The sequence below is a fragment of the Eretmochelys imbricata genome, chromosome 12 (genome assembly GCF_965152235.1).
Source record: "Eretmochelys imbricata isolate rEreImb1 chromosome 12, rEreImb1.hap1, whole genome shotgun sequence".
In the NCBI taxonomy this organism is placed as follows: domain Eukaryota; kingdom Metazoa; phylum Chordata; order Testudines; family Cheloniidae; genus Eretmochelys; species Eretmochelys imbricata.
In genome coordinates, this window is record NC_135583.1 from 43,204,619 (window position 1) to 43,230,735 (window position 26,117).

General features: G+C 60.8%; 1 protein-coding gene across 3 annotated transcripts; it reads right to left on the bottom strand.

The window, feature by feature from the left end:
- Positions 1–8,595: 8,595 nt before the first annotated feature.
- DHODH (dihydroorotate dehydrogenase (quinone)) lies at positions 8,596–16,042 on the bottom strand. 3 transcript variants are annotated; one of them, XM_077831343.1, is made up of 9 exons: positions 15,909–16,042; positions 13,709–13,921; positions 13,027–13,226; positions 12,455–12,537; positions 11,520–11,707; positions 10,866–10,979; positions 10,161–10,314; positions 9,917–10,076; positions 8,596–9,526 (listed from the first exon to the last, which is right to left on the bottom strand). In XM_077831343.1, exons 1-9 carry the CDS (start codon positions 15,924–15,926, stop codon positions 9,472–9,474), a joined length of 1,185 nt encoding a protein of 394 aa, XP_077687469.1. In that variant the 5' UTR covers positions 15,927–16,042; the 3' UTR covers positions 8,596–9,471. The 3 variants fall into 3 exon arrangements, with proteins under 3 accessions (XP_077687469.1, XP_077687470.1, XP_077687471.1); XM_077831344.1 differs by lacking the exon at positions 10,161–10,314 and having other exon boundaries at positions 9,917–10,071; XM_077831345.1 differs by lacking the exon at positions 8,596–9,526 and having other exon boundaries at positions 9,923–10,076; positions 10,161–10,310.
- Between the last annotated feature and the right edge of the window lie 10,075 nt (positions 16,043–26,117).

Consider the following 26,117-nt stretch of genomic DNA (forward strand, 5'->3'; position numbering starts at 1 on the left):
GCCAGCCCTGACTCCCCGAGGGGAGTGCACCAGTTACAAGCCCCCACCCTGCTGGCAGCATCGTCCTGGATTCTTTTTCCCATGTGTCTCCCCCGACACTGGCATGGGAGGACTCTGCCTAGCTGGCGAGCATAGACCAGCGCCCTCGGCCAGGGCCAGCTCTCTGGCATGGCCTGCTGCAAGCGTCCCCAGCCCACAGGCATGGCCTGGCTCTTACCAATGCTCTTAGCTGGAAGCTGAAGCTAGACACATTCGGACTGGAACCGAGGTGCACATTCCTACCTGTGAGAGTGATGAACCCTGGGCCAATTCACCAGCACTGGCCATTTTTAAACTAAGCTGGGATGTCATTCTAGCTCCACTGCAGTGATTAGCCTGTGACGAAGTGGGACTGTTCTTAATGTTTCCTCCAAATATTGTGGGGGTGCCTTAGTTTCCCCTATGCAGTTCTTAAGTATCTAGGTGGTGGGGTAAGGGTGTATAATCACTGCAGAGCCCTAGAGGGCATGTGTGAGTTGTCACAGAGTCTCATCCGGGCCATGCTCTGGAACTGCTCCCCATGAAGCCAGGCAGGCCTCTGGTGACATCTGCTCTCTGGGAGCAGCCTGTCTGCAGGACACCCAGCTCACACAGCTTCCACCTTCCTGGGTCTGACCTTGGAGCATTCAGCATCCTCTGCCCCTCCGTGCGCTTCTCACAGCGAGTCCACCCAGGCGGGGTCCTGGGGAAGCCAGAGGGTCCTGCCCCCCAACTTCGCAGTCAGACGTGACTCTCAGCCAGCCAGTAAAACAGAGGTTTATTAGATGACAGGAACATGGTCTAAAACAGAGCTTGTAGGTGCAGAGAACAGGACCCCTCAGCTGGGTCCATTTCGGGGGGCAGTGAGCCAGACAACCACGTCTGCCCTTCACTCCATGTCCCAGCCAGCCCCAAACTGAAACTCCCTCCAGCCCCTCCTCCTCTGGGCTTTGTTCCTTTCCCGGGCCAGGAGGTCACCTGATTCCTTTGTTCTCCAACCCTTCAGCTTTCACCTTGCAGGGGGGAAGGGCCCAGGCCATCAGTTGCCAGGAAACAGGGTGTCGGCCATTCTCTGTGTCCAGACCCCTGCACACACCTGCCCTCTAGGGCTCTGCAAGGATCATACACCCTCACCCCACCCCCTAGACACTTAAGAACTGCATAGCGGAAACTGAGGCACCCCCACAATATTCAGAGGAAACATTAAGAACAGTCCCACTTCGTCACATCTCCCCCCTTCGAGATCGAACTGAGTGGGGTCACTTTACCCGGTGACCTGGGGAAGTTCGAAGCCACCAATGTTTCCATGGATGCCCCAGCATCTCTCCCATTCCTTGGTAGGAGTTACACCAGGCCCTTCCAGTTTCACGCCCTCCTTTAGGTCGGGGGTGGTCGATAGCACTCGCAGGCCGCATGTGGGAAAGTCTATGCAGCCCGTGCCCTTTGGTCACCCCAAAACCCCAGGAGGTCAAACTGGGATTGAGTCTTCTCCCCAACAAGCTGGCCAAACACAGCCACTTGGTTATAGGACTGTTTAACTTTCTTAACAGTTTTCACTTCATAGAATAGAATACCAGGGTTGGAAGGGACCTCAGGAGGTCATCTAGTCCAACCCCCTGCTCAAAGCAGGACCAATCCCCAATTTTTGGCCCAGATCCCAAATGGCCCCCTTAAGGACTGAACTCACAACCCTGGGTTTAGCAGGCCAATGCTCAAACCACTGAGCTATCCCTCCCCCCCAAAACACTGAGTGAATTTGCTCATCCGCCTTTTGATGGCATTTCCTCCATCAAGGGTTCCACTACCCTTGTCAGGTGCTCATCGGTCCAAAGCTGTTGGCGCTTCCTGAGGTTTCTGGGTTAGAATCATAGAATATCAAGATTGGAAGGGACCTCAGGAGGTCATCTAGTCCAACCCCCTGCTCAAAGCAGGACCATTCCCCAATTTTTGCCCCAAATCCCTAAATGGCCCCCTCAAGGATTGAACTCACAACCTTGGGTTTAGCAGGACCTTCTCAAAGCTATCCACACTGGATCTTTCAACAGGAAAGTCAGTGGAGCCATTCACAACAGAAAATTTCTGGCTGCTAGGAACTGAAACTTTCTTGATTAAAATCACTTTCACACCCTTCAGTTGCCGTGAACTGCTTGCAAAGACTCCATGAGGATTCCTTTCCCTAGGGCTTTTCTATGCAACAATTCACCCCTCACAGAAATTCTGCTCTTACCCTCTTCACCTAGGGCTTGCTCTAGAGGAACACTTTCCTGAGCAACAACAAACTCTTTCTGGGTCTCCCTTACATCCAGAATCACCTCTGGCCCATCAGGCGGATTCCTACCCAATTCCATTTCAGGCAAACTGACAGACTTCCTAGATAAAAGGTTAGAAGCATTCTCCTTCCCTTTGCCACACACAAGTTCAGGAATCTTTTCCTTCTTGCGACAGGTTTCCACACCCTCAGTAGGTAACACAATCACATTACCTTCATGCTCTCCTTGTGCCCTGGCTAGGATCTCACTCTGATTAGACATTGCTGCGACACCCTTTTCCAACAACACACTAGCAACAGGCAAAATGCAAGCAACAGAATTGTCTGGACTCTGGGATTTTACATAGACACTAACTGGATGCGACTAGTTACAGGGCCATTCTCCCGAGCAGACACAAACTTAGGACCCTTCCCTTCCTGGGCTTTAGCTGAATCCAGAACAAATTCTGAGACAACTGCACTACCCTCAACCATCACAGGCTGAAAGGCCCCTTCTGTCTGCTCCACAGACAAAGAAGAGCCGGACACACTTTCTCCTTTCCCAGACACACAGCTTGGGACCTCTTTCCCCTTGTCCCAGCACACAAGGCTGGTCACAGACAACTGCTTGGGGATCAGGGTAGCTCCCTCCACAGGCAAGTCAATACCCGACAGACACAGGCATATTTCCTTCCCTGTCCCAATTCTCCACCCAGCTAACAGGTAAGGTCCAGGGACACTCATCTTCCGCTCTCCTCCTTCCCACCCTGCTGACTAGACAAAGCCATCAGCTCACAAGGCTGCCTGGGCTCATCCAGACTTTCCTTACCAAGCACCTTGCCACTCCCCACAGATCCCCTGCCCTGCCTGTGTCTCCCCCCCCTCAGCTGGGGTCTCAGCTCCCACTGTGCTCAGCGCTGCCCTTGCTGACTCAGTGGGGGCAGGCAGCGAGCTCGCTGCTTTCCTCACTTCATCAGAGCCAGCGAGAGCCCCCGCTCTGGTGTGCAAGGGGGGCGGGGAGCATCTCTCTGTCCCACCCAGCCCCAGGGGTCTGGTCACAGGCACGCAGGTAGCCTGAGCCTAGCGGATCCTCCTCCCTGCCAGCCAGGTCATCCGCATTTTCACTGACCATTTCCCTCTCCGCCGATTGGTTCCCTGGATTCAAATTCAAACCCTCAGCAGTTACAGGAGCAAGGCCTGGATCCTGTCCCAAAGAGACACAGTCGCCCCACAACAGGGTCTCGCAGCCGATATCCTGGAGAACCCCAACGGCCAGCCAGCCCCACCCCTCCTGGGTCTGCACAGGGATCTGGGCCATAGGCAGGGTGAGGGGCTTCGTCCCTGGGACCCTCACCCAGCTCACACAGCCCCTCAGCATCTGGTGAGGCTGCACCCCCCAGGGCCTGACAACAGTTCTCTGTCCCAGGATCTTGCCACCCCAGGAATGTCTCCCCATTGACCATCACCTTCCGCCCCCACTGGGGGTCCGAGGGGCCAGAGCCCAGGAAACTCCACACTGTCATATAGGTTGGGGTCAGGAGTGGGAGCCTGTCCACCTCCCCACCCATCTGGCTGACACAGTCTATGGCCTTGGGACCCAGTAAGGGAGCTAGACACCGGGGCTTTTCCGCAGGGTCCCCCTGGTTCAAATCGCCAGCCTGCTCAAAGGCAGTGAGGTGGGCATCCACATCCCCCCCTCCTTAACCAGGGGCAGCAATTTAGTCTCGAGGTTCCCTGCAGAACTGGCCCCCCGGGGTCTATCCCCACTCACCCCTGGGAGGTCCCCTAGGCCTCTCCGCTCCTCCACTGCCAGTTCATGCTGCTGGTGCTTCTGCCACTCTCGGGCTCTCGCTGTCTCTCACAGTCCTCTTGCTCTCTTGGACTCAGCTCCAATCCCGTCCGTCTCCGATCCCCCGATGGGGAACCTGACCGTGAAGACCCCCATCTGGTCCTGGACAGGAGTCTTGGCGATGCCTGGCTACTACTCCAGCTGCTCCCAGATCCTGCTATAGCCCTATTTAGGGTCAGGAATCTGTTCCTTAGAGCGGGCATCCTCCTCCAGCTGCAAGATGAACTGTGCTTTGGTGAACTTTCCAGTGCTCAACCCTCTCTTTCTGCACAGGACTACAAAGTCCTTCTTCAGGAGACAGTGACAGACCATCACTCCGCTCTTCCCAAGTTGTTGTGAACTCACAGGCCTGTGTGCTCTCAGCTCCCCACAGTTCCAGGGAGAACCCCTAGTGTGCCAGCCCTTCTCGAGGTCACCACCTCTTTGCCAGGGTCGAGCTGCAGACTCCTCTGCCCCTGGGACCACCCGCTGCAATCCCCCGGGGGACCCTGTTACTGCAAAAGTCCTTCTCTCTCGTCACACACTTCCAGGGGTTAACCACCCCCTGAAACCGTCTCTCTCTGAATCTTCAGCACGCCTGGTCCCCGTCAATCCCCCTTCGTTTTACTGCTCCCCAGTCACTTACTGCAGGAAGCACTGTCCACAGGGTGCAGTAGATCCCACCACTTCCACCAGTTGTCACGGAGTCCCTGGGCGATGCTCTGGAACTGCTCCCCATGAAGCCAGGCAGGACTCTGGGGCAGTCTCCTTTCTGTGAGCAGCCTGTCTGCAGGACACAAAGCTCACACCTTCCTGGGACTGACCTCGGAGCATTCAGCATCCTCTGCCCCTCCGTGCGCTTCCCACAGCGAGTCCACTCAGGCGGGGCTCCTGGGGAAGCCAGAGGGTCCTGCACCCCAACTTCGCAGTCAGACGTGACTCTCAGCCAGCCAGTAAAACAGAGGTTTATTAGATGACAGGAACATGGTCTAAAACAGAGCTTGTAGGTGCAGAGAACAGGACCCCTCAGCTGGGTCCATTTTGGAGGGCAGTGAGCCAGACAACCACATCTGCCCTTCATTCCATGTCCCAGCCAGCCCCAAACTGAAACTCTCCTCCAGCCCCTCCTCCTCTGGGCTTTGTTCCTTTCCCGGGCCTGATTCCTTTGTTCTCCAACCCTTTAGCTCTCACCTTGCAGGGGGGAAGGGCCCAGGCCATCAGTTGCCAGGAAACAGGGTGTCGGCCATTCTCTGTGTCCAGACTCCTGCACACACCTGCCCTCTAGGGCTCTGCAGTGATTATACACCCTTTCCCCTAAGCAGTTCTTAAGTATCTAGGTGGTGGGGTAACTGAGGCACCCCCACAATATTCAGAGGAAACATTAAGAACAGTCCCACTTCGTCACATAGCCTCAGGCCGGTCTCCAGCCTGTGCTATGCAGGGGTCAGACTCGATGATCACCATGGGCCCTTCCGGCTTGGAATCCATGAACATACCCGACAGTTTCCACACCACCTGTTTGCGGCTGGAGCAGATGCTACATCCTAGCAGCCTCAGGTCCCAGGCTGGAGAGAATTCACCCAACTGCCCTGGACCTGAGGCCGGGGACCTGCCCTGCTTCAAACACCATGCCCCATAGCTTGGCTGTGGTTCTTAGGGCGAAGGGCAGGCACTGGCCCAGCCTGTTCGGTGGGGGACGCAGGCTTGAGGGGTGGCTGGTCAGAGCTCAGCAGGGGTAGATCCAACTCCTCAGCCTGCTGGCCCCATGCTCTCTGGCCTCCCCGCAACCATGGGGTTGCCCCACAGGCTACAGCATCCAAGCCAGGAGGGGAGTTAGTGATGCCCCTACTGATAGCACTGGAGTAGGCTCCCTGTGGTGCCCTTCAGTGGGGTGTCTCCAAAGGAGACAATTGGGATCATTTAGTGCAGTGCATCAGGAGAGAGGGATCCAAGTTCACCAGCGAGGCCATGCTAGTAAATTGCAGAACATAAGAACCAGGGGGACAGGCCATGAAATCAAAAGGCAACAAACCACTGACAGGAAAGTTAGCCTGTGGAACTCACTGCCACAAGAAATCTGGGCCCCAGGCTCAGGAGGATTTAAGACAGGATTAGAGGCGTTTGTGGGAGAGAACATCCAGCATTACCTTCAACCAGTCAGAATAAGCCAGGCCGTAAGCCTGCTCCTGGCCTGAGGAATAGGGAGCTGATGGGCTCAGATACCCGCTCCAGGTGCTCCACTGGGACCACACCAGGGCTTCCCCCACCTGTCCCCCACAGCAGCTAGCACCAGCCTGGCCCCAGCAAGGCACGGTACCAGGCCAGGCTCCCCACAGAGTCCCCAGCAACAGCAGGGGGAGGCAGCGTGAGGCACTGCAGCAGCCAGCACAGCGACACCCCTCTGCACCAGCCCAACAGGGCCTGGAACAAGCCCCTGCCTCCCGCCAGGTCCCCGCTCTTGCAGGGGTCACATCACGGCCATACGCGGGGGGAGGGAGGAGGTGGAGCCAGCAGCCTGCCCTGCTCAGAGATCACGGAGGGATGGACACAGGACACCAGCTAACTGGACATGGGGGTGCTGACCCTGGACTGATAGACACAGTCGTCCCCCATCAATGGTCTCTGACCTGGCCTGTTGATCTGTCACCCTCCAGCAACAGTGGGGCTGGTCCCTGAAACAGGCTGCGGGCAGCTCCTGCCTGTCTGTCCAGTGAAGCCGTGCACGTCAGTGCGTGGGAGAGGGGGCGATGCCCCATGCCTGCACAGCTGGGTGGGCTGGGGCCAGTGCTGACAGCAGCACGCAGTAGGCTGCCATTAGCTCATGGAGACATTTGCACAGGAGGGTGTGCCCAGGGGCAGATAACAAGCAATGGGGGGGAAGGGAAGACCCAGCTCATACCAGCCTGGCACCCACTATTAAAACACCCATTGGCAGCGGAGCCAGGAGGCTGGCCAGTGCCACCCACCCTCCCAGCCACTGCCAGTGCCCTCCTGCCCGCACTCTAGGCAGGCCTGGGTGCTACCGGAACTTGACAGATTCTAGACAGGCCCCGAGACGTCACCCCTACAGGACACTCTGAACGTGCTCCAGGGCAGAGCCCCCTCCCCTCCTGCTGGGACAGCCAAAGCCCCCCGCCCCTCCCACCAGTGGGGGACAGGTCCGCAGGAGCATTCCCTACCCAGCACAGCCCTACAGCTGCGCCTAGGTGAGAGCTGCAGGAGGCAGGACCAGAGCTGGGGTGAGCAGCCAGCAGGGATCCTCATCTGCCAGCAGAAACCTGAGCTCTTCCCTGGGCAGTGTAGCCTACAGGGCTATCCTGCCTCTATCTCTTTTCTTATAGGTTTCTTATGGTTTTAATTATTTGTTTTATTATAATAGGCTTATAGGTTTATATTAAAGTAGTTTGGCTGTAATGCAAGGGACCTACAGGCCACATCCTGCATGTTGAGCTAAGGCAAAGCTAGCAAACATAAGTCTAGGACCTTTCACCTAGATAGAAAGAAGCAAAATAACTGGGAGGGCAAACACAACAAATGTAAAAATAATCAAATGCAATTAATATGTACAAACATACCAGCCTGTGGCGTAAGTGTGCCCCAACCTTTCGCTGGGTAAGAAAACTAGGTTTAAAGAGAAAAGAAGGGCTCAACCACCCATGCCTCATAAAGGGGGTAGCTCACCATGCCAAGGAAGTGTCTAGGCCTCTAAGCGTCTAAGTGTTTTTTGTACCTGCTTTCTAAATTTTCTAAGCTCCAAGCTTCTTTGTTCTTTGTTTTAATAATCTATTTGTCTGTAAATTCTTAATGTTAAGTTTTAAGTCAGTTAGTCCAACTCTTAGCTCTAGCTTCTTCTAAGCTCTGCACCACCCACTCAAGAATTAAGAAACCTAAACCTAAACTCTCTTGGCATGCCAGTCTCTTACCACCCGGTTATCAAGAAAAGGTGTAAGTATATGAATCAAAAGCCAGATAGTATATAATACCATATGTATCTTTAAAAGTACTGCATCTGTCATTCTAATTTAACCATTTAATTACCAATTATTATTCCATTTATCTCAAAAAAAGTCAAGACTGTATTTGTCTCAGTATAAGCATCTTGTCATACCCCCAAGGGTCCTTTGCAAACTCTGTACAGCCTGATTCTGAAACAAAAACCCCATTATCTTCTAGTCAGATGAACTGGCAAGCCTATAACCCATATTAGCCAAATTAATCATATAGCCTCCTAAAAATCAGGCAACCGCAGGGCAGCAGGCCCTGCCTGCAGCTGGCAGCAGCTGAGCAGAGCCCAGCCCAGCCCCCAGGCAGCCCCTCAGCCAAGCCACCCTGCTCCAGGCCACAGGCTAGAACTGCTGCTGTGGTACCTGCATGGCCCCATGAGCGGCCAGAGCCAGCCTGGAGGGACTGTAGGGAATCCAGAACCAATGCTCCAGCCCCCAGGGCAGCTGGGGGTGAGAGCCACAAGCCCCCCACACACACACAAAAAGGGATGCGAGACTGAACGAGCAGCAAGTTTATTGACAGTCCAGTGAGAAGCCAGGCCCAGGCAGGGCTCTTAGCCCTGCCTCAGTCTCCTTCAGTTGCAGCCCCCAGCCAGCCAGTCCTGGGGAGCAGCACAGACAGCTATGGCCATGGAGGCGAAGTCAAAACCAGAGCCCGGGGCAGATGCCAAGCCAGCGCTCAGGCAGGGCCCTGCAGGCCAGCAAGGGCTGGGCTGAGGCAGCAGCATGGAGCAGGGCTGCCAGTGATGCTGCTTGGGGCACTGCCTGACCCAGCTGGCTCCATGAACAGCATGGCCAGGGCTCCATCAGGCTCAAGGCCTTGTGCACCCACATGGGGGGTGGGGAGGAGGCGAGTCCCTTCGCAGGCAAATGGCAAAGAGCTTCCCCCTTGGAGAAGGGGAGCAGGGACTTGGCACCAGCCCAGCGCCAGCAGCATGCCAGGCCTCGTGCGTCACAGCTTCGTAGGGCAGGGACCCCGACCTGCAGCTGCTCAGGACTGGCAAGGGTCAGCCCAGCCCCACACTGCCAGCACTGCTCAGCAGAGACATCTGGGAGCAGCTCCCCGCCCAGGCCTTGCTTAGGTCCCTCCACGCAGGGCAGCTGGGAGCCTTCTCCACATGCCCAGGGCAGCACCGGCACAAAGACCACGAGCTCCCCAAGACCCCATAAGCCCGCTCACTGGACAGGGGCTGGGGTCTCTCTACGTCACTCGACCCCTCCCATGTTCTGCACAGGGGATGACTCAGTCCAGAGACTCCTGACTGGCTCACACCTGGGAGGTACCAACCATTGTTCCCAGGGCACTGCAGCTTCTCTAGGCTGGGGCATCCAGGGGCGGTGCAGAGAGCCCTATCCACAGCCCCACACGCCCGTCAGCACCGATGATCCGCTCCAACAGCTTCTGTGACGCTCTGAAACCCCTGCTCCCTAAGCCAAGAACAAACAGCTGTGAGCACTCCCCCGAGGCTCAGTCCGGCACTCCCGCCCCCCAGCCCAGGAACAGGTCCTCCCAAACGAGCTATGCTCTGGCCCGTCCTGGGCTAACCCCAGCACAGAGCATAGCTCCGCTTGCAACACAAGCCTGCTGGACCCACGGGTCACAGCTGCCCAGCATCCCAAGGCATGGGGCCTGCAGGACGCTGGCTATGGCAGCAGCCAGCAAGAGCCCTCGGCAGGCCTGGTGCCTGTCGGCCATGAGGCCTTTAGACCCAGCACCTCCCACACCACTGGGATCACAGGCACAGAGCCGTGGCTGTGACGGAAGCCCACCCCCCCCTACGCAGAACACCGCTGGGGAGCAGCCCAGCCCTCACTCACCTCAGCAGCACCTCCAGTTCCCGTTTCACCATGCTCACCACAGGGGGCCCCTGGTAGGTGAGCGCCGTGTACATCTGCACCAGAGAGGCCCCAGCCCGGATCTTTTCCAGCGCGTCCTGCCCGCTGCTCACCCCGCCTACGCCAATGATGGGCACCTTCCCTAGGAGCAAGGGTGGGCATTAGAGGCGGATGGAGCACCTGGCCTGGGGCTGGCGGAGCGGGTGGGGTGGTGGCACTGAGTTACCTTGGGTGAGGGCATACATCTCGCGGACGGTCTGCGTGGAGAGCGCTCGCAGGGGCCGCCCGCTGAGGCCGCCGGGCTCCGCGCGCAGGGTGCCCCGCAGGCTGCTGGGACGGCTGGTGGTGGTGTTGGTGACGACCAGCCCATCCACACCTAGCTGAGACACCGAGGGGACATGATGGCAGCAGAGCTCCAGGCCCCTGCCGCATCTTGTGCCAGCTCGGCCAGCCGCCCTCACAGGGGCGCCAGAGCTAGTGGGGAGCAAGCAGCAGAAGCCTGCTGGCGACCGGCTGCCCGAGCAGCCTAGCACAGCAGCCACCACTGGCATCAGAGCCAGCAGCTCCTGGCGGGGACTGGGGAGGACCTGCCCCTGAGTGCAGCCGGTCAGCAGTGAGACACGGCCCCATCCATCGCCCGCCCTCTGGCCAAAGCCATTTGACTGCAGCCTGCTCCGTGCCCCAAGCTGGAGCTCCTGGCTGGGACACCCTCCCCTTGTTCAGCCTGCACTTCTCTTGTCCCAGCCCCTTTCCCCTAGTGACTCCCCCACGCTCCAGGCCCCTGCAGACAGGTACGTCCCCTGCCAGGGCTACCACTTCACCCCTTCCCTGCACTCTCCCCTAAGCCCCCCACTCTGCCCCCTCCCTCGGGCACAGCAAGGCCTGCGCTGGGCAGCAGCCGCCGCCCCAGAGCTACCTGCCCACTACCTACCTCGGTCACCGTGCTGGCTATGTCCTGCTTGTCCTGGGCAGTCAGGTCAGGGGCAATCTTCACCAGCACGGCCGGCTTGCGCTCACACCTCAGGGCATCCCTCTCCTCCAGCACCTGCAGGGACGACACCAGTGCCAGGAGCTGCTGCAGTAAGTGACATGCCAAGGGAGACACCCACGCTGTCCAGAGCCCCCGCCCCCCCAGACTGGTGTTACAAAGGCTTGACAAGCTGGGTGGGGTGGCAAGGTCAGCGCCCAGGGAGGAAATGGAGGGGGTACATCAGAGCAGCAGAGACGTCTCTGGGGAGCAGGGGAAGAATCCCAAAGGCACAGCCAGAATTGGGGAGGGTAGAGACACAGACAATGCTGCTGCCTAAAGGGAGGAGGGAAGAGCTTGGGATGAATCCCCTCCTCAGGGCCACAGCACAGCCCCCATGCCTTCCAAAGTGAGACGCCCAGCCCCCCACCGAGTCCCAGCTCCCTGCCCATCTGCTGCTCTGCAGAGCCCCCCCCCGAAAACGGCTACCTCCAGCTCAGACAAGCGCTGCGCGAAAGGGCTGGCAGCTGGAGCAGCGAGGGGAGCACCCGGCACCGCCATGCTGCACCAAGGAACACCAGGGCAGGTGCCGCAGGCTGGCCTGGGACAGTCACCCACCTTGGCCAGCAGCCGGCGCAGCTCAGCTTTGCCCTGCAAGTCCCGCAGCCCCGGCGTGTTTGGACTGGACACATTCACCACCAGGTAGTCGGCCAGCGGGCCCAGCGTCCGGACCCCATCCACATAATCTGCCACCGCATCTGCTGAGCCCTTGTTCTTACCCAGGTTTATGCCGAGGGGAATCCCAGCTGGAACACACGTGTGCCACTCAGAGAGGCAGGAGCGCCTGCCTGTCCGCGTCCCCAGCCAGGCCACCCCAGAGACGGCAGCACAGCTGCAAGCACATGCCCTGCTAGCTGCTGCTGGACCAACCCCAGAACGTGCAGGGCCCAGGCCGGGCACCGGGGACGCAGCTGTGCCGGGCCAGGTTTGGGGGAGAGTCCGAACGCAGGCAGCTGCTCTGCACCATGCCAACACCATGGCTAGCTGAGGGTGGCCATGCCGGTGCCAGGCCAATGGCGGAGAATTCCCTGCACTCACCAGGCCCCTCAGCACTGCCCCATCCCTGATGCACAGGGGTCCCAGTGACACCAGTGCCCGCCCCCTGCTGGGGAGCACAGGAATTGCTGTAGCAGGTCACACCCCCACACATCAGGCTAGCCAGGGTCCCCACCCCCCACCCCCCCCAAAAGCAGGTAGTAATGACCAGAGCTGAAGGCGTGAGACTCTGCGGATGGGCAGTTACGGAGTGGCCTGCTATGAAATAGCAAAGCTCTCCTGAGCCATGGCCTGTTGGCTCACGCTCTGAAGCAGGGGCAGCCATCGCCCTTATGGCCTTCCTCGTTATCCCAACATCAAATCCCCTTCTGAATCCCATCACGCCCTTGGGCTCAGCGATATCTTGTGACAGTGAGTTCCACAGGCTAACAACCGACTGCTATAGCACTCTCCCTTGTAACCTTGTTAAGGATTTTCATGATAGCAAGGAGTTTTACCTTCCGTGAGCTGGAGCTGCACTCCCTGCCGGGCCCGAAGCCTACACTCCACAGCGGCATGTCCATGGCTGTTAAAGCCGTATCTGCGTGGGAACAAGGAGAGGTGTCAGCAAGCAGCACGGAGCTGGGCTGGAATCACTCCCACCAAGGAACAATATGCCAGGAAAGGGAGGCCCTCGGTCTCCTTGTGGGACACAGGGGGCTGCTGGCTGCCAGGCCTGGGGCCACAAGACACTTACCTAGAGGGGAAAGCTGCAGCTCCGAGCCCTCCAGGGCTCTGCCCAGCAAGAGATATAGGATGGCAACAGATACCTCTGCTCACTGCCCAGCCACAACACCCTACCCCCACAGGTCACCTGCCCCTCCCACCTCACCCACAGCCAAGGCCCACTGGCTTGCCCCACCCTCAGTCTCCTCCCAGCCTCGTCTCTGGCCTTACTCTCTTTTGCTGCAGGACAATGGAGGTGGGGTAGGGAAAAAATGCCCACCCCCACTGCTCCGGGCAACACCTAGAGGCAAACATGGGATTCCCCTCCCTCCCCCCGTGACAGCAGCCTCTAACCCCAGCCTACCTGTTAATGACAGCCTGGTCCTCTGGCAGCCGGAAGACCCGGGGTTTGGGGTTCCCTTCCTGAGGCTGTGGGGTGACACTCCCCACTTCCACGAAGCCAAATCCAAGCTTGGAGAGCCCATCCACGGCTTCCCCGTGCTTGTCAAAGCCGGCGGCCAGGCCCACCGGGTTCCGGAACCTCCGTCCCAGCACACGCACCTCCTGGGAGAGCAAGCGAGGCCCCATGACCCCCCTCACACTGCACAGCGACTGGCCCGGGGCCAGGGCCCAGCTGCGGGCCAGTCATGAGAGCAGCCCAGATAGGTTATTGGGAGGGGAAGGGAGGTTGACCATCCACAGCCCGAACGAGAAGGTGGGTCCCTCGCTCACTTGGTCTAGCCCAACCTCCAGCAGGCTGCCCCGCACTCAGCAGGGGCAGAGCCCCACAACAGCCAGCCCCCTCCCCCATGGTGACGGGCTCCAGTCCCAAGCCCCCGGGGGTGCAGCTGGCAGAGCAGGGATAGCTCAGCTCCCGGGGACATCACCTTCCCCCAGAGCCACTGGGGCATCCCACCAGCTCTGACGTGGGGTAGGTTCTGGGGCCAGGCGCACGCCCCACATATCCCACCCGGGGGTGATGGGGCAGCCCCCGGGGGGCTCAGACGGGCAGATAGTGTCCCGCGGAGCCCGTGGGAGGGACGCACCAGCATGGCCGAGTCACGCTGGGCCATGCGGGGCAGGACCCCCAGGCTGAGCAGGCGGATGGCGAGCAGGTGGGCGGTCTCGGGCCCCAGCAGCCGCTGCAGCCCCGGCATCAGGCACTCAGCGTAGAACCGCTCCTCGCCCGCAGCCACCAGGTACGAGGCGCAGAGAAGGCCGCCCCCGCCCAGCACGGCCATGGCCTCCCGGAGTCGCTGCTGCAAGGCAAGAGCTGTCAGTTACCTCCCCCCTGAGTGCTCCCCCCGGCCCCGCCCCACTCCCCTCCCAGAGTGCACCCCCCTGCTCCCCCCCAAAGTGCTCCCCCTCCCCTCCTCTGCTCCCACCCCCGAGTGCTCCCCTGCTCCCCCCGAGTGCTCCCCCCAGCCCCGCCCTACCCCACTCCCAGAGTGCTCCCCCCAGCCCCGCCCCACTCCCCTCCCAGAGTGTACCCCCTGCTCCCCCCCAAAAGTGCTCCCCCTCCCCTCCTCTGCTCCCACCCCCGAGTGCTCCCCTGCTCCCCCCAGCCCCGCCCCACCCCACTCCCAGAGTGCTCCCCCCTGCTCCCCCCCCCTCCTCTGCTCCCACCCCCGAGTGCTCCCCTGCTCCCCCCGGCCCCGCCCACCCCACTCCCAGAGTGCTCCCCCCAAAGTGCTCCCCCTCCCCTCCTCTGCTCTCCCCCCCGAGTGCTCCCCTGCTCTCCCAGAGTGCTCCCCCCGGCCCCACCCCGCCCCACTCCCAGAGTGCTCCCCCCCAAAGTGCTCCCCCCTCCCCTCCTCTGCTCCCACCCCCGAGTGCTCCCCTGCTCCCCCCGAGTGCTCCCCCCAGCCCCGCCCTACCCCACTCCCAGAGTGCTCCCCCCAGCCCCGCCCCACTCCCCTCCCAGAGTGTACCCCCTGCTCCCCCCCAAAGTGCTCCCCCTCCCCTCCTCTGCTCCCACCCCCGAGTGCTCCCCTGCTCCCCCCAGCCCCGCCCCACCCCACTCCCAGAGTGCTCCCCCCTGCTCCCCCCCTCCTCTGCTCCCACCCCCGAGTGCTCCCCTGCTCCCCCCGGCCCCGCCCACCCCACTCCCAGAGTGCTCCCCCCAAAGTGCTCCCCCTCCCCTCCTCTGCTCTCCCCCCCGAGTGCTCCCCTGCTCTCCCAGAGTGCTCCCCCCAGCCCCACCCCGCCCCACTCCCAGAGTGCTCCCCCCCAAAGTGCTCCCCCCTCCCCTCCTCTGCTCCCACCCCCGAGTGCTCCCCCCAGCCCTCCCAGAGTGCTCCCCCCAGCCCCGCCCACCCCACTCCCAGAGCGCTCCCCCCTCCCCTCCCCTGCTCCCACCCCCGAGTGCTCCCCTGCTCCCACCCCCGAGTGCTCCCCCCGGCCCTGCCCCACTCCCCTCCCAGAGTGCACCCCCCTGCTCCCCCCCAAAGTGCTCCCCCTCCCTTCCTCTGCTCCCACCCCCGAGTGCTCCCCCCGGCCCCGCCCCACCCCACTCCCAGAGTGCTCCCCCCTGCTCCCCCCAAAGTGCTCCCCCTCCCCTCCTCTGCTCTCCCCTCCGAGTGCTCCCCTGCTCTCCCAGAGTGCTCCCCCCAGCCCCGCCCCGCCCCACTCCCAGAGTGCTCCGCCCTGCTCCCCCCCAAAGTGCTCTCCCCTCCCCTCCTCTGCTCCCAACCCCAAGTGCTCCCCCCAGCCCTCCCAGAGTGCTCCCCCCGGCCCTGCCCACCCCACTCCCAGAGCGCTCCCCCCTCCCCTCCCCTGCTCCCACCCCCGAGTGCTCCCCCCGGCCCCGCCCCACCCCACTCCCCCCGAGTGCTCCCCCCTGCTCCCCCCCACCCCACTCCCAGAGTGCTCCCCCCTCCCCTCCTCTGCTCTCCCCCCCGAGTGCTCCCCTGCTCCCCCCGAGTGCTCCCCCCGGCCCCGCCCTGCCCCACTCCCAGAGTGCTCCCCCCTGCTCCCCCCCAAAGTGCTCCCCCCTCCCCTCCTCTGCTCCCACCCCCGAGTGCTCCCCTACTCCCCCCGAGTGCTCCCCCCTGCTCCCCCCCACCCCACTCCCAGAGTGTTCCCCCCTCCCCTCCTCTGCTCCCACCCCCGAGTGCTCCCCTGCTCCCCCCGAGTGCTCCCCCCGGCCCCGCCCTGCCCCACTCCCCTCCCAGAGTGCACCCCCCTGCTCCCCCCCAAAGTGCTCCCCCCTCCCCGAGTGCTCCCCCCGGCCCGGCCCCCCCTCACCCGCAGCGGCGCCCCCATCCCGCGGGCCGGCCACACACAGGCCACGCGATCTCCAGCACGTCCGGAACCGGAGCCCTCTGATAGGCTGAGGGCCCAGCCAATCGCGGCCGAGCCCGAGGGCGGGGCCCCGCCTCCACACAGCCTGTGAGCACGCGCGATAGAACCCAGGCGTCCGGGTCCCGCCCCGCCCCCTCCCAGAGCTGGGGCTAGAACCCAGGAGTCCTGCTGCCGCACCCCCGCTCCCACCCCACTCCTCTCCCGGAGCCGGGACAGAACCCAGGCGTCCGGGCGCCGCCCCCTTCCCCACCAGACCCCGCCCCCTCCCAGAGCTGGGGCTAGAACCCAGGAGTCCTGGCTCCCGCACCCCCGCTCCCACCCCCACTCCTCTCCGGAGCTGGGACAGAACCCAGGCGTCCGGGCCCCGCCCCCTCCCCCACCAGACCCCGCCCCCTCCCAGAGCTGGGGCTAGAACCCAGGAGTCCTGGCTCCCGCACCCCCGCTCCCACCCCCACTCCTCTCCGGAGCTGGGACAGAACCCAGGCGTCCGGGCCCCGCCCCCTCCCCCACCAGACCCCGCCCCCTCCCAGAGCTGGGGCTAGAACCCAGGCGTCCGGGCCTTCATCCCAGGGTTAGGCTGGCGCCGTTCTGGAAGGGAGCTGCGCCCGCTGGCCCTGGCCTGTGTCTTGGGGACGTGGACACGCCCCGGGGCAGGGCCTGTCCTGGCTCTGTGGGCGCAGCGCGTGGCCCAGTGGGGTCCTGCTCCGTGCCTGGGGCCCTCGCTGGGCGGGAATACAGAGACTGCGGATGGGCAGCCCCATGCCAGGCGTGCAGCCCACTCCGGCCCGCCCTGAATGCTCTCGCGGGTTCCTTTCCTCACTGGCGACCCCTGGATGAGAGAAGCTACTGGCTGCCCCGGCCCCCTGCCCTAGACGGGAGGCCACCTCCCAGAAGGGAGCGCCAGGCTGCGGCCACGCCTGGGTGTGGACGTTCACAGGGTGCAATGGGGCACAGCAAACCCCTGCAGGCTCAGGGCCCTGCTGTTCTACAGCCATGCCAGTCGCGGCTGCTTATTCACAGGTGCACACGAGGCTGGAGGAGACGACGTCTCAGGATTTTACACCCCGGTGCCCTCCCCCCTCTGCCCATGTGAATCTGCCCCCAGGAGAAACTGTACATCTCTAGCCTGCTTAGTGCTGTCTGGTGCTCATGGCTTGGCATTTGCATCAAACTTGCCAAGCATCTGAACCGCCCCATTGTCTAGGGATGGGGTGTGGATGAGGGTGAGATTCAGGCCAGAGGAGACAGGGGTGCTGGAGTGCCATGTTCCCCGGGGGCCCCTTTCTATCTCAGCACCGCTACCTGCCAGCCACCTCTCTAGGCACTGTCACTGAGTCTTCCCTGGCTACCTCGCGAGAGCTATTGTGGGCATGGCAAGGAGGCTGGTGTGGGGCACACACCCCTCAGCATCGACACTGCCAGAGTTTGGCGCCAAACTGGTGGGGGTAGGTGGAGGAGGGGAAGCTGAAGAGATGGTCACCCCAGGTTACAGCCAAAGAGCACTAAGCAACTGAAAGAAGTGTCCAGAAGAAGGAAAACCTGTTTCTATGGCCTTTGTGGAGCTCACAAAGGGCTTTGACCTGCTGAACAGAAAGAGCCTTTTTCAACTGCTCAAGAGAACTGGGCCCTCCAGTCCTCATCAGTCTGGTTCAAGCCTTCCACGCAGGCTGCAGTCCAGTATGATAGTGGTCAGTCTGGCAGCTTTGAAATCCATAGTGGTGTCAAACAGGGCAGTGGTTTGGCACCAACACTTTTCAGTTTATTTTCTCTGCTGCTTTGTCAGACTCTCTCTCTGCTAGTATAAAGGGTGTCCATCTTCATACGAGCTCAGCTGGAAAACCCTTCTTCATTGCACATCTGAGAGCAGAAGGCGAAGTTAAGCGCCTGCAGACAGGAGAACGTCTATTCGCCAGTGACTCAGCGCTCATCGTGTGTCGTGAAGAGGCGCTCCAGCAGCTTTATGCTAGCTTGGCCTAGCCAGCGGTCTGAAGAAGACAATGATTATGGCACAAGGCGCATTGGCTGCACCAGAGGTTTCAGCAGCTAACATCAAGCTCAAAGTTGTACACAAGTTCTGCTATCTAGGGTTAACTGCACTGGATAACTCATTTCTAGCTGACGAGCTTCAGCCTTGCCTCAGAAAGGTGTCCACTACATTTGGTCAACTGACCAAGCACGTTTGGGACAACAGGAAACTAACATTTCATTTTCCCTCTCAAGCCCGACAGACACCTCCACAAGTTCCCTTGGGTGCAATATGACTCCTACCCAGGACCAGTTATTATCCCACATAATGTAAATAGTCCTTGAAAGCCCCAAACACAGGCCATTTATCCCACGCCCAGTGCACACAGTCCATAAATGTTCCAAAGTCCAACACCACAGCTCATCCCCCAGGTCCAGTGGCCCCTGCCATGCCCGGGCACGCCTTCGGTCCCTGCTTGTCATACCACAACCACCACCCCAGCCCTCCCACCTAGAGTCCTTCCCAGGCTTCTTCCTGGCTTCCACACCTCTGCCTGGGGAGGGGCAGCGGGCTAGGGAACTCCGTTCAGAAACCTGCTCCCTAGTCACAGCTGCCTTCCTGTCATTGGTTAGTCCCAGATGCTCTCCCATGCTCCTGGGACTGGACTCACTTCACTTAGGGGGGCCTGCTGCGCTGTGAACCTGTGGGGCCAAAGCAAGGCTGCTCAGGGCTAGCCACACGGCCCAAGGGGGTTGTACTGTGATCTGAGAAACTCGGGGGGCGGGGGGGGGGACACACCAGATTGGAACAGTATGTCTGGGTGTGAGGGAAGCAGCAATAGACAGAAACAGACACGGAAGGAGCAGCAAGCCAAGGACACAGCAGAACAACCACTAGGAGCGTGACCCTGGGAAAAGCTGAAAGAGGGAGCTTTGGGGCTGAGCACTGGCTGAAAGAGGTTTGGAATTGCAAGCTAAGAAAATCACCCCTGTTGGAGTTCCTCGTCCCAGGAAATGGGATTTTGTATCTTCCTTGTAAATAAACGGCTGCCTCCATCAGCCATTTCTTCTCCTGGCAGAAACAAGCCCAGGCCCCAGTGCTACCCTGGGTCAAACGGGGAGCCACATTATGGTGTGGGAGGCAAGAGGGGGCTGGGCCGGTCTTTGTGGAGAGGACGTTTCAAGCTGTGGAAGGAGTCACGCACACTCAGATGAATGCTGGCTCTTGCAGGGTGACTGGGGCCGAGTTCTGGCCCCCGTCCCAAGAGGCTGATGGCAACTCTAGCCAGACTCCTGGGGGAGGGGCAGGCTGGACCCTGAGTCTCCGTTGATAGCGATATTGCCATGCATGGCCCCAGCATCGGTTGTAGTGCTGGACGGCTTGGGGACGGCTGCGCTGTTCTCTCTCTGGTCCTCAGAGTGTGAGGGGTTAACCTCTCCTGCTCCCTCTTGCAGGGGCTGCGAGGCTTTTCCTAGTGGGCTACAGAGCCTTCTCCATATGGATCCAGGAACCCAGCTCCCCATGGTGCTGGGGCACAGGATCCTTCAGGGAAAGGCCATGCCCAGCTGCAGGCTCCTGCCTCCCCCCCGACTTCCTCCCCAGCCCTGTGCATGGGAAGCCCTAGCTGACCTCATCCAGGGTGTTGCCTGGAACACGGCCAAACTCTCTACACCCAGGTGTAATGATGAGGCCTTTGGCGGGACACTACTGAGAGTATCAATTCAGGACAAATTGCTTAGAGCAGGGCAGTCACAGCCCAAGGCTGGGGTCCTTTGCACACCAAAGCAGCCAAACAGAGAGGACTTCGGTTCTACCCCACTGGCTAACCAGCAGTCATACAAGCAATTCCCTTAGACACTCCAGTTCTCTTGTATCACCACCAGCACCACTCGTTATGGGGATGAATGGGTATGAAAACCCATACCCAGTAAAAGAAAAAAGGTTCTCTCAATCCCAAAGGACCAAGTCCCAGACCCAGGCCAATATACAAGTCAGATCTTACCCACAAATCACGCTGTTGCCAATCCTTTAGAATCTAAAATCTAAAGGATTATTCATAAAAAGAAAAATATAGATGAGAGCTAAAATCAGTTAAATGGGATTAATTTCATACAGTAATAGCAAATTTCTTGGTTTAGGCTTATAGCAGTGATGGAATAAACCGCAGGTTCAAATCAAATCTCTGGAGTTCATCCACAGCTGGGATGGGTCATTCAGTCCTTTGTTCAGAGCTTCAGTTTGTAGCAACGTTCCTCCAGAGTTAAGAAGCAGGATTTAAGACAAGATGGAGGAGATGCAGCTGCCTTTTATAGTCTCTTGCCATGCGGCCTGTGCTTCCTTTGTTCCAAAAACAAGCTACACAGCACGTGGCATGGAAAAAACCTTAGAGTTCTGTCCAGAGGCCAGTCCCTGCAACCCTTGCTGAGTTACAAGGTGTATCTGCCTTCTCTCAATGGGTCAGTTGTGTCGCTGATGGTCCTTAATGGGCCATCAAGCAGGCTAGGCAGAGCTGACACCAAATTGTCTGGGGTGTCACCCAGAAGCATAGCACAAGTTTGAAATACAGACTGTATAGAGCCAATACTTATAACTTTAAATTAAAAAATGATACATGCACCCAGATAGCATAATCAGAAACAGCAAACCATAACCTTTTCATAGACACCTTGCTTAACCTACTTTGTACAAGATTTGGTGCCACTATAGGGCCTTGCTTGCAACAATGATCTATACAGTCACAGTTCATGCTATTAAGCCCAGACCTGCCGTGGCCGGGGGAGAGGCGTCTATCCTGCGGGTCCAGCCCTGGTGCTGTTGCGGGGAGAGGCACCTCTCCCCCACGGCCCAGGTGCTGTTGCGGGGAGAGAGAGCTGGGGGGAGTCCTCGCTCCCTACCTTAGCCCCAGGGCAGCCTGCACCCCAAACCCTTCATCCCTGGCCCACACCCCCAGCCAGAGCCCTCGCACACACTCACACACCCGCACTCCAACCCTCTGCCCCAGCCCTGAGCCCCTCCCGCACTCCAAACCCCTGGACCCCACCCCCACCACATGAATTGTGTGCACCAATATGGAGGTGATGTGTCGCCTCCGTACTGGTGCACATAACAAAATCCATTCCGCAAATGTGTGGGGTAAATTAGAAGGAACACTGCCCACCAGGACCCCAACCTACCTGCATCCAAGCCCCTCCCAAGGACGCCAGCAGGAAGCCAGCTGAGATGGCTGGTTGCAGGGGGTCCGTGGGGCTCACTCTGCACCATGTGAGGCATGAGTTCAAACTGGTGTAGCAGAAAGGCCTGGGCACTGATTTCAGTGCGAGAGCAGCACAGCACGGTTCAGCTGGGGCCACCCATGAACAAGTGTAACTGCCCTGCCGCAAGCCACTCGTACACCAGTGTGGCTCTGAAGCCTTTTCCTGGTGCCGTTGATTTGAACTCACGCCCGGCATGGTCCTGGGGCCAGTGGCCCATGCAGCCAACTCCTGAGCCTCTAGAAAAGCCAGCCTAGCGGCAGTGCCCACCTGCGCCGAGCCTGGCTGTGCTGGGGAGTCTTGGGGCACACACTGGCCTTTCGGGGGGGCACTCCCTGCCTGCAGGCTCTCCCACGACAAGCGGCCCTGCATACTGCCAGGCTGTGACTCCCTTTTGGGGCGTGGGTCTGACACAAGCTGGCACGTTTATGGCACAGGCAGCTCCATCCCAGCAAAGCCCAGGAACACGGCTCCCCGCGTACTAAGTGGGCACAGCTGCCAGTGCGGTGACAGGCCAGGCGCTCCCTGGGCAGAGGTCTGTATTTACACCGAGGATACTGCATAATTGGCTGAGATGAACCTGCCCATCACACCCGCAGCGTGAAGCTGGGCTCAGTGGGAGGCCCAGGATCCAAGAGGAGAATCCTGGATTAGCTAAAATGATTCAACTGTCTGGCAGTAACTGTCCCCTTTGCACAGCCTGCTAACTGAGCTCTCGCTGCCCGGCCCCACCTGCAGCCCCGCCCCAGGCCCCTAGCCCAGCCCCAGGGACCCCAGCCCAGCCCTGCCTGCAGCCCCTCCCCAGTACCCCCAGCCCCGCCCTAGTGCCCCCGCCCCAGCCCCAGGGACCCCCAGCCCAGCCTGTAGCCCCACCCCACCGCCCCCAGCCCAGCCCTAGTTCCAAAAGTGCCCTCCAGTTCTCACACCCCCAGCCAGGCAGGCAGCAGGCCCACCGCCCCCAGCCCCAGCCAAGTGGGGGGGGCTCCCCAATTCTAATTGCAAAGACCCCATTTGGTTCCTAAATCAAGGCCCTGTCTTTCTAGACGAGATGCTTCCAGCTCAGCCCCAGGCAGGGGCTCAGTGCTGGCAGCCCAGGGGTTTGGGGGTGCAGCCGCTCTGGCCTTGTCACACAGGCAGTCAGCCAGGGTGGGCACCATGGTCCCTGTGTATGAATCTCACATCATGCCATAGAAACATTGGGCCCATCCGCCTCCAGGGGCTGCGGTTGTCCTCCTCCCCAGCACCCTGCGGGTTCCCTCTCCAAGGGCAGGCTGCCAGTCCAGCCCCAGCAGGTGTTCAGCTCCCTGTGCCTTGCATGGGAACATTGCATCCTCCGCTCTCCTTTGTGTCCCACAGCCAGGCTGAGGCCCAGCAATTGCCTCACCCTTCTCTGCAGACAGCCGCCGGTCTCAATGGCCCTGCCTGGCAGGCAGGTGGGACGCGCTCGCCTCTCTCTGTTTGCTTGGCAGCCCTGGGTGGGAACCTGAGTTGGGTGGGTTTGTCTCAGCTTGGACGTGGGACAAAAGTGCCGGGCTTGTATAAAGGGCTGGGCGGGCAGCCGAAGCCACCGGCACCATTCGACTCCCATCAGCGATGTGGCTTTGGTTCTGTTTGGCAAGCGTTACCCGAGCTGGGCCTGCCTCGAGATGGGCCTAGCACCAACAACGCGTGGGAGACGTCAGCTACAAGTTCGTCCGGCTCTGGAACAGCTTCTGGGGAGCCCAGGCCTGGTGCCAGGCCAATGGCGGGTGCCTGGCATGCACCTGGAACCCAGAGATGCAGGCCCTCCTGAGCCACCGCCTGGTGGAAGGGGAGAAGTGGTGGATCAGCCTGCGAAAGCACCCGTGTGAAAAGAACCCAGGTGAGGGCGAGGGGTCCTGGGACTTGCTGCCCCTCTCTCTGCTGGGAGGAGGGCTTTGGGGGGCTCATCCTCGGCCTCCCTTGCCCTCTCCCTTGCCATTCCAGAAGGCTGGCCAGCCCCAGCGGTGCTCAGGGGCGGCTCCCAATCGCTCTGCACCCTGCCTGTCCGAGCACATGCAGCAGGGCTCACGGCAGCCCCTAGCTTTCATGGGGACGTTCGCACAGCCCGCAGCAGGTCGGCAGACTCGGGCTCACGCACCAGCGCTATACACAGCTGTGCAGATGTTGGTCTGGGGCTGGAGCCTGGGTTTCAGAGCTCGAGCTCCTGCCTGAGACAAAGCCCTGCCCACTTGGCTAGCTCCTGTGGGTAGCACGAGCCCGGGTCTGCTGACTTGGGCTCTAACTCGGGCCATGGGCTACTGCTGGCTGGGTAGACATCCCCTCAGAGCTCAGCCAGCGAGTCCTGGGAGCACCCTGCCTGACGTGACAGGGAGCAGCTTGAGGCCATGCTGCTAGGTGCCGCACCCCCTCAATTTTCTCCATGGGCGCTCCAGCCCCAGAGCGCCCACCCCCGGAGTCCGCACCTCTGGCCCGGCAGCAGGTAAGAGCGGTCGGCTCCCGCACAGCCGGCGCGTGCCGCAGTCTCCTTACTAGGCAGGGGCCGTATTCACAGAGCCGAAGGCGCTGGCGTACGGGCACCAGCTCAATAATACCGCGTAGGGCCCCATAAATCCTAAGGACAGCCCAGCTCGGGCAGGCTCCGAGCTGCCATCCTCTGCCTGCCCGGCCGTGCAGCTTGTTCTCCTGGCCTCACTGATGGTCATGGTGCTACACGGAGCGGAGCCCCCACGAGCTGGACTTCAACGAGGCCATTCGCAAGAGCGTCACACGCAACTTCTACCACATCCGTGGCCTGGGGGACTTCTATCGCTGGGCCCGCGGCACGCTCCTGCCCAGCCTCGACAGGCCACACCCAGGTGAGAGCACCCACCCTCTGCCCGCGCCACAGGGACCCACCAGGGCCCTTCCCTGCCCCGGGGCAGACACAGACATGGGCAGAGCGGGGAGCAGGGAGTGCCTCGCCCACCTGGACAGTCGAACTTGGTGTAGAAGAGTGAGGGCATGGCTGAGGGGAGGGGCTGCTCCCCATCATTGCCCCCCAGGGTGGTGCATCCTCTGCGGGCCTGCCCTGGCCTCGGCAGCGAGGCCCATAGGGCTGGACTCCCAGAGAGCAGCACAGCTGGGCACCCTTTGCCCCCAGGCTCTTCAGGGCTCTACGGGTTCCACTGGGGTCTCCACTTCGATGCTGTTCTAGAGCAGTGGCTTTCAGCTGGGGCTCCATGGACCGTCTGTGATTTCCAAAGGGGGCTGCGCCCCCAGGCATACATTTTCAGGGGTCTGCAACAACAGAACATTAAACAACACAGGGCTGGAGAGAGGGTTCCCACCCAGCTGGGATTTGACTGGCCTGGCTGGTTTTTTATATATTTGCCAGTTGCCAGAAAACTCATTTAATCTGCCAGGGTTTTAGCTGGGTCTAAAGCTTTGCTTTATCATCACAATACACTGAGGTAGCGAATGGTAAAAGTTTCTGTGTCCAGCTAGAGATGCTGCAGTGTTCCCACTTCCCAGTTTAAGTCCTAACAGACCAGAGCTGTTGAAAATACAGCAGCTGTCTGCCCACCACCATGCCAGCGCTGGGCGTGGCAGAGGGCTTGAGGCGCGCGTGCGAGGAGCCGCGCAAGGTTCTTGATCTTAGCGACACGTGTGACCTCGTTGGATACTGTAAGTGGCTGCTGCCGTGGGGTGCGGAGTTGCCTTGGGGCAGGGGGGCCAATTAGTTTGCAGTTCAAAGGTGGTAACCCTAGCGCCAGGCTGATGAAACTTCCCCCCCACACACACACACACCGTTTTTCTGAAACGATGCATCTGCAGCACAGGCTCGAAGGGGTTGGGGGGGCTGCCTGAGTGACTCAGACGACGGGGCCCGAGGCAGGCAGCGGGGCGCAGTGTCCCAGCCCCCCCCCGCCCGCGGCGGGCACTCCATGCCCCAGCCCCCCCCCGCCCGCGGCGGGCACTCCATGCCCCAGCCCCCCCCGCCCGCGGCGGGCACTCCATGCCCCAGCCCCCCCGCCCGCGGCGGGCACTCCATGCCCCAGCCCCCCCCGCCCGCGGCGGGCACTCCATGCCCCAGCCCCCCCTGCCCGCGGCGGGCACTCCATGCCCCAGCCCCCCCGCCCGCGGCGGGCACTCCATGCCCCTGTACCTTCTATTCAAAGACCCTTTCCGTGGCACTTACCCCTTGTGCCGCAGGGTTCATCTCAGACGGAAACGCCCTCCTCCTCGGCGGCGTGCGACCGCAGCAGCTCCGGCCCCAGCCACAGCACCAGCTCTGCTCCTGCCGCCAGCAGGACGCAGGGGCCATGGGCCTGGCTGGGGTCCCCCTGGCCAGAACAGGGCCACAAGACAGCATCTGGGTGAACCACAGTGCAGAGAGCCTAGGGGAAAACCCCGGGTAGAGGGACAGCTGCCCCCACACGGGAGGAGGCTACCTGGCACACCTGGGAACCAATTCCAGCAGTGCACACAGGTGGGGGTAGAGCCTGCATGGGTCACACTCCCCCAAGCTGCCTGCCCTTTGCACCCCCCATGCCCTCTGTGCCGCCCATGAGAACTGAAGCAGCTGGCTCAGCTCCACTTCGCCATCACTGCAGCCTCCTGCTGTGAGGACAGACACGGTCTCTATCCCTCAACTGACTGAACTCCACGTGTCTGTCACGCCCTGTTCTCCCAGGCTGGCGGGTGCTGGGCCTGCCCCGCAATCCCCCTGTGCAGCCCTGCACTGCGCCAAGCAGCCAGCCCGGCCTCAGCACCAGGGACTGACGGGACACGTTAGCGGCAGGGGGCTGTAAAGAATGGCAGTGTGGGGAGCAGTTCAGAGCTCTGGAACTCCTGGGGGTGGGGGGACAGGCCCGGGGCTCCGGCGGGGGCGGGGGCACGGGCCCCCGGCTGGCGAGCGGGCCCCCAATGCAGGGAGGGTCAGAGGTGAATCACTGGCCACTAGTACATGCCCCA

What these genes read in the sequence shown, in the direction of transcription:
- DHODH (XM_077831343.1), bottom strand. An exon ending in TGCGCCGGCTGCTGGCCAAG is followed by an intron (nt 10,980 to 11,519) that starts GTGGGTGACTGT and finishes TCGTCCCTGCAG; the next exon opens with GTGCTGGAGGAGAGGGATGC. An exon ending in GATGTATGCCCTCACCCAAG is followed by an intron (nt 10,077 to 10,160) that starts GTAACTCAGTGC and finishes CCTTGCTCCTAG; the next exon opens with GGAAGGTGCCCATCATTGGC.